The 7,500-nt window shown below is 39.3% G+C and overlaps 1 protein-coding gene across 1 annotated transcript in view; it reads right to left on the bottom strand.

Moving 5' to 3' along the window:
* The window catches only part of szt2 (SZT2 subunit of KICSTOR complex), an 80,833-nt gene that overhangs the window by 59,032 nt on the left and 14,301 nt on the right, over positions 1 to 7,500 (bottom strand). Inside the window, exons 6-11 of the mRNA XM_062038401.1 lie at positions 6,129 to 6,291; positions 4,576 to 4,682; positions 2,800 to 3,010; positions 1,885 to 2,055; positions 1,592 to 1,823; positions 1,400 to 1,529 (exon numbers count right to left, since the gene is read on the bottom strand). Coding sequence (XP_061894385.1) covers positions 1,400 to 1,529; positions 1,592 to 1,823; positions 1,885 to 2,055; positions 2,800 to 3,010; positions 4,576 to 4,682; positions 6,129 to 6,291 — 1,014 coding nt within the window. The remainder of the gene's footprint in view (positions 1 to 1,399; positions 1,530 to 1,591; positions 1,824 to 1,884; positions 2,056 to 2,799; positions 3,011 to 4,575; positions 4,683 to 6,128; positions 6,292 to 7,500) is intronic.

Below are 7,500 nucleotides of genomic sequence, written 5' to 3'. Positions count from 1 at the left end.
ACATCTGAGATATTTTGGGGGAAAATGTTGCATATTTTGTGTTTGCCATATAAAAAAACTGAGCTGTTTTTTATAAAGAAGGGCCTAAAACGAACAAACGAAAAACATAGACAACAATAAAACGTATAATTGACGGATAGATCTGAAGTTGATCTCGAGATTATTGTGTTAAAAGTAAACAGTAAAAAAAAAAAAATAGAATTTATTTTTTAACACTATAATTATTTGGATCCCCAATAATTGTAGTGTGATTTGTTTTTAAGTGTCATTGCTCAAAAAATAATAACTTTTTAAGGCTCCAATTATTATATAACATCAAATATTCCACTTAAAAATGTTATTGTGTGAAAATATTGCATATTTTGTATTTTTTCCATAACAAAACAGGGTTTTCTTTGACAACAAGAGCATACAACTTAAATCTTTAAAACCGTTATATTGACAGATAGACCTAATGTTGATCTAGAGATTTAAAACTTGAATAATAATAAAAATAATAATACTGAATAATGACACATTTTTAATATTTTTTTTGACCAAAACCCTTTGGGGTCCCCGGGATCAAGCCTGAGTGGAGGCCTAAATGTATATTTTTTATACATATATTGTAGGGATGTCCGATAATGGCTTTTTGCCGATATTGTCCAACTCTTTAATCACCGATACCGATATCAACCGATACCGATATCAACCGATATATACAGTCGTGGAATTAACACATTATTATGCCTAATTTGGACAACCAGGTATGGTGAAGATAAGGTACTTTTTAAAAAAATGAATCAAATAAAATAAGATAAATTAAAAACATTTTCTTGAATAAAAAAGAAAGTAAAACAATATAAAAACAGTTACATAGAAACTAGTAATGAATGAAAATGAGTCAAATTAACTGTTAAAGGTTAGTACTATTAGTGGAGCAGCAGCACGCACAATCATGTGTGCTTACGGACTGTATCCCTTGCAGACTGTATTGATATATATTGATATATAATGTAGGAAGCAGAATATTAATAACAGAAAGAAACAACCCTTTTGTGTGAATGAGTGTAAATGGGGGAGGGAGGTTTTTTTGGGTTGGTGCACTAATTGTAAGTGTATCTTGTGTTTTTTATGTGGATTTAATAAAAAAAAAACAAAAAAAACCAAAAAAAAAACGATACCGATAATAAAAAAAACGATACCGATAAATTCCGATATTACATTTAAACGCATATATCGGCCGATAATATCGGCAGGCCGATATTATCGGACATCTCTAATTATTATTATTATTATTATTGCAACCCTGTGGGAAACACTGATCACCTGTCAATCACAATCACACCTGAAATCATCGAGCTGGGCGTCTAATGAGAGTTCACGGTGACGACTGACCAACGTGGAGCGTTTACGTTACCGGAGTCGTCGAGCCAGGAGGGATGTAGAAGAGAGGAACTCCGTTTTTGGTGCTCTCCGGAATGGTGTAGTTCTCAGGTATGGAGTTGAAGGACTGCAGGTGCACCAACATCTGATCCGTTTGGTTGATGCTGAGGGGAACAAACACAACGTTATCCCGCGGCTTCGTCTCTGGCGTTGGACGCCGCCGTACCTCTGCAGCGTGTTCCAGAAGCGGCGGATGACGGAGGTGCGGTACGGACTGGTGATGGGCTTCCTCTGCGTGCAGCTGATGTCGTGCAGGATGTCGTAGCTGCCCTCCATGGTGACCTCCACGCGGGTGGTGCGCTTGCCGGGGTCCAGCGGCCAGGAGGCGGCCGCCAAGTACTCGATGTGCATGTTGTGTTTCCACAGCAGCACCAGCTTCACCTCCAGCTGGGTGCCGCCTGAAATAAAGCGATCATGTAAAGAATTTGACCTTTTTTGGGGTTTTTCTTCCGCTCATACCTTTCGTGAGGCTGATCTCCCGGATGGTGTAGCCCTCCCTCAGCCGCACCGACACCACGCTGATCAAATGAGCATGGACTTCCTTCTCCGTGTGCTTCTTCCTCCTCATGACCAGCGCCGGGTTTCCGCTGGCGGACACCAGGTGCTCGTTGAACAGCTTGTGCTGGGAAACTACAAAATGTCTCCTTTTATGTTAGATCCACTATGGACTGGACTCTCACTATTATGTTAGATCCACTATGGACTGGACTCTCACACTATTATGTTAGATCCACTATGGACTGGACTCTCACACTATTATGTTAGATCCACTATGGACTGGACTCTCACTATTATGTTAGATCCACTATGGACTGGACCGTCACTATTATGTTAGATCCACTATGGACTGGACTCTCACACTATTATGTTAGATCCACTATGGACTGGACTCTCACACTATTATGTTAGATCCACTATGGACTGGACTCTCACACTATTATGTTAGATCCACTATGGACTGGACTCTCACTATTACGTTAGATCCACTATGGACTGGACTCTCACTATTATGTTAGATCCACTATGGACTGGACCGTCACTATTATGTTAGATCCACTATGGACTGGACTCTCACACTATTATGTTAGATCCACTATGGACTGGACTCTCACACTATTATGTTAGATCCACTATGGACTGTACTCTCACACTATTATGTTAGATCCACTATGGACTGGACTCTCACTATTATGTTAGATCCACTATGGACTGGACTCTCACACTATTATGTTAGATCCACTATGGACTGGACTCTCACACTATTATGTTAGATCCACTATGAACTGGACTCTCACTATTATGTTAGATCCACTATGGACTGGACTCTCACACTATTATGTTAGATCCACTAGATGGCCCGTGCTGTGGTCTCACCGCAGAAGGACTCTGAGTTCATGGACTCGGGGGTCTTGAGGAAGGAGTAGGTCAGGAAGGCCTTGTGGTAGACGTTCATCTCCTGGCAGTCCCGGCCCGGTTGAGGACAGCTGGGGAGGTAGGAGCCAAAGGTGGCCAGCGAGATGAACTTCATGAGCTCCACGTTGGGGATGTAGCCAAAGCTGCAGTCGTAGGAGTAGGCCCCGCCCACCTGGAGAGAAGAAAGATCGTTGCAGCAAAAAGTGTGAACCAAGGGTGCCCGTTAGGTGGATGGTGGAGGGTGTGTCAGTCCATCGCCAGCCAGGCATTAAAAGAATAGAGCTAAAAATGATGGATCATCAATCTTCACCAAGACGTGACTTTGGTCACTTGATTGACATTCACGGCACCCGAGGGTCCTGTGAGATGACGCTGGCTGCTGCCACATCATTATTAAGAAAAAATGGTCGAGTCGGTTAAAGAACTTGAAAATTTCCCGTAATTCCGTAATACCATTTTTCAATTAAAAAACTGTTACTACTGGTACTTCAACGTTTCTTAAAGGCCTACTGAAATGAAATGTTCTTATTTAAACGGGGATAGCAGATCCATCCTATGTGTCATACTTGATCATTTCGCGATATTGCCATATTTTTGCTGAAAGAATTTAGTAGAGAACAACGACGATAAAGATCGCAACTTTTGGTCGCTGATAAAAAAAAGCCTTGCCTGTACCGGAAGTAGCGTGACGTCACTGGAGGAAGGACTCCTCACATTTCCCCGTTGTTTACACCAGCAGCGAGAGCGATTCGGACCGAGAAAGCGACGATTACCCCATTAATTTGAACGAGGATGAAAGATTCGTGGATGAGGAACGTTAGAGTGAAGGACTAGAGAGGCAGTGCAGGACGTATCTTTTTTCGCTCTGACCGTAACTTACGTACAAGCTGGCTCATTGGATTCCACACTTTCTCCTTTTTCTATTGTGGATCACAGATTTGTATTTGAAACCACCTGGGATACTATATCCTCTTGAAAATGAGAGTCGAGCACGCAAAATGGATATTCACAGTGACTTTTATCTCCACGACAATTAGGGATGTCCGATAATATCGGCCTGCCGATATTATCGGCCGATAAATGCGTTAAAATGTAATATCGTAAATTATCGGTATCGGTTTTTTTTATTATCTGTATCGGTTTTTTTGTTGTTGGTGTTTTTTTTGTTTTTTTTTATTAAATCAACATAAAAAACACAAGATACACTTACAATTAGTGCACCAACCCAAAAAACCTCCCTCCCCCCATTTCTTTCTGTTATTAATATTCTGCTTCCTACATTATATATCAATATATATCAATACAGTCTGCAAGGGATACAGTCCGTAAGCACACATGATTGTGCGTGCTGCTGCTCCACTAATAGTACTAACCTTTAACACTTCATTTTACTCATTTTCATTCATTACTAGTTTCTATGTAACTGTTTTTATATTGTTGTACTTTCTTTTTTATTCAAGAAAATGTTTTTAATTTAGTTATCTTATTTTATTATTATTTTTAAAAAGTACCTTATCTTCACCATACATGGTTGTCCAAATTAGGCATAATAATGTGTTAATTCCACGACTGCATATATCGGTTGATATCGGTATCGGTTGATATCGGTATCTGTAATTAAAGAGTTGGACAATATCAGAATATCGGATATCGGCAAAAAGCCATTATCGGACATCCCTAACGACAATACATCGGCATGTGTGCACCCCTGGTGTGAAAGGACGTGTGCGTGAGAACCTGCACGAAGGAGCAGGTGATGGTTCCACTCCGCAGCTGGTTCAGAAGCGTCTCGCACACGACGACATCGGGGACGCTCATCACGCCGTCGGTGATGATGATGATGCCTGGGACACACAGGAAGCCATTCAAGTTCAAGTTAAAGTAGCAATGATAGTCACACACACACACACACACACACACACACACACACACACACACACACACACACACACACTAGGTGTGGTGAAATGTGTCCTCTGCATTTGACCCATCCCCTTGTTCACCCTCTGGGAGGTGAGGAGAGCAGTGAGCAGCAGCGGTGGCCACGCCCGGGAATCATTTTTGGTGATTTAACCCCCAATTCCAACCCTTGATCACCGATCATTTTTATCGTCAAAAAATCTCCTGAATGTAAACAAATGCCATGGGTGGATCTACACCGGACATCCACTGTAATGATACCAAGTACAATAGCGTATCTAGTCGATACTAGTATGATGACACCGATCATTTTTATCGTCAAAAAATCTTCTGAATGTAAACAAATGCCATGGGTGGATCTACACCTGACATCCACTGTAATGATACCAAGTACAACAGTGTATCTAGTCGATACTAGTATGATTACACCGATCACTTTTATCGTCAAAAAATCTCCTGAATGTAAACAAATGCCATGGGTGGATCTACACCTGACATCCACTGTAAAGATACCAAGTACAAAAGCGTATCTAGTCGATACTAGTATGATGACACCGATAATTTTTATCATCAAAAAAATCTTCTGAATGTAAACAAATGCCATGGGTGGATCTACACCTGACATCTACTGTAATGATACCAACTACAATAGCGTATCGAGTCGATACTAGTATGATTACACCGATAATTGTTATCGTCAAAAAATATTTTTCCCTTTTCAAAATTCATATTATGTTCATAAAGTCAGTAAATACGTCCCTGGAAACTTGAAGACTTTGAATATGACCAATGTATGATCCTGTAACTACTTGGTATCGGATTGATGCCTAAATGTGTGGTATCATCCAAAACTAATGTAAAGTATCAAAGAAGAGAAGAATAAGTGATTATTACATTTTAACAGAAATGTAGATAGAACATGTTAAAAGAGAAAATAAGCAGATATTAACAGTAAATGAACAAGTGGATTAATAATCCATTTTTACAGTTTGTCCCTCATAATGTGTACAAAATAATAGGTGTATAAATGACACAATATGTTACTGCATACGTCAGCAGACTAATTAGGAGTCTTTGTTTGTTTACTTACTACTAAAAGACAAGTTGTCTAGTATGTTGACTATTTTATTTAAGGACTAAATGACAATAATAAACATATGTTTCATGTACACTAACATTTTTTGTTCAAATAAAGACAATAATGACATTTTTTTGTGGTCCCCTTTATTTAGAAAAGTATCAAAAAGTATCGAAATACATTTTGGTACCGCTACCAAAACATTGGAATTGGGACAACCCTAGTACTGACACTACTTTACTGGTTTATACCATCATGAGTCCAGAACAGCAACCCTTTCAAGCAAGCGTACCTGCACTGGAGTTGGGGGGCAGCAGCTGCAGGGCCAGGATGCCTTGACGCACCATGCTAACCAGTCCCATGTCTGCTGACACCATGGAGACGCCCTGCCGCCTTTGAGGCTGCTCGTCCAGGTTGTTGCTCTGAAGACCTGCGCTTTGGCCCGACTCGCCGCTCTAAAAGTGGAAGAGAACGGTGGCATGGTGAATAAAATCATTGCTACTAGGGATGTTTTATCTGTATTTCGTAAACTTGACTAAGCACTTTGTTGTTTCTGTTGTTTCAAGCCAGCTTAGCGATTAGCATGCCTTCTTGGTTCCTGCTGGCTCCTACTCAGTGTGAAACATGTTTAACCTCATCCTCCAGTGATAATGATACTTGTAAGGAATGTAGTTTGTTTGGCGCAATGGAGGTGATGATTAATAACTTAGTGGAGCGGCTTCACACTTTGCTAGCTGTCAGTCGGGGGACCAAAAATAAATATCGCGCCAGCGGCTTTTGTGATCAGCATATAAAAGGCATTTTTATCAGCCTTTTCCACGGAAATTGGCCGATACTGATTGGTGGCTGATCGATAGGCTCGTCCTTATTTGGCACCCCTCTGTAAAAGAAAGACACGACTCCAAACTAGGGCCGGATGATTATAGCAAAAATAATAATCACAATTATTTTGACTGATATTTAAATCTCCATTAATAACACGATTAATTCATTTGAAAACAATTGTGTTTATTGGACCACAAAAAGGCAAATTTAATAGAATTTAAAAGATCAACCGGATAAGAGTTATTAACGAATCAACAAGTTTAAATTTTTTTATAGTAATATCAATAAACTCAAATAATAGCAATATGAAAAAATTAAATTAGGTTTTTCTGATTTAATTGAATTTTTTATTCTGTTTTTTACCTTTTACACTAATTTCACCACCATAGAACGTGTGCTTTTTGTGTCATAAATACAATCTAGTACATTTGTTATTAATTAAATGCATATGAAATATATATATATACATACATACACACACACACGTATGTATGTATGTATATATATATATATATACAGTGTTTCCCACACATTTATTTATTTGTGGCGGCCCGCCACGAAAGAATTAAGTCCGCCACAATTTAAAAAATAAAAATAAAATAAAAAATAATAATAATAATTTTTTTGTTGTTGTCTTGTCCAGCTTCTCAGGCAAATCATATAGTTGATGTAAACGCCCATATAGGCTGTTCAGATTTACTTTACAAAAGAGAAGTGTAGGATACTTCTCTTGTTGCCTTATTTGTATTTGACCACTACTGTTTTCTGTTTATTTGTTACTGACTGTGGCAGGACACCTCTGCCTCTGTTTCACTTTATGTTGCTGGTAAATAATATGG

The sequence above is a fragment of the Entelurus aequoreus genome, linkage group LG27 (genome assembly GCF_033978785.1).
Source record: "Entelurus aequoreus isolate RoL-2023_Sb linkage group LG27, RoL_Eaeq_v1.1, whole genome shotgun sequence".
In the NCBI taxonomy this organism is placed as follows: domain Eukaryota; kingdom Metazoa; phylum Chordata; class Actinopteri; order Syngnathiformes; family Syngnathidae; genus Entelurus; species Entelurus aequoreus.
Note: the sequence above shows the minus strand (reverse complement) of the source record. Positions and strands in the feature narration are given on the sequence as shown.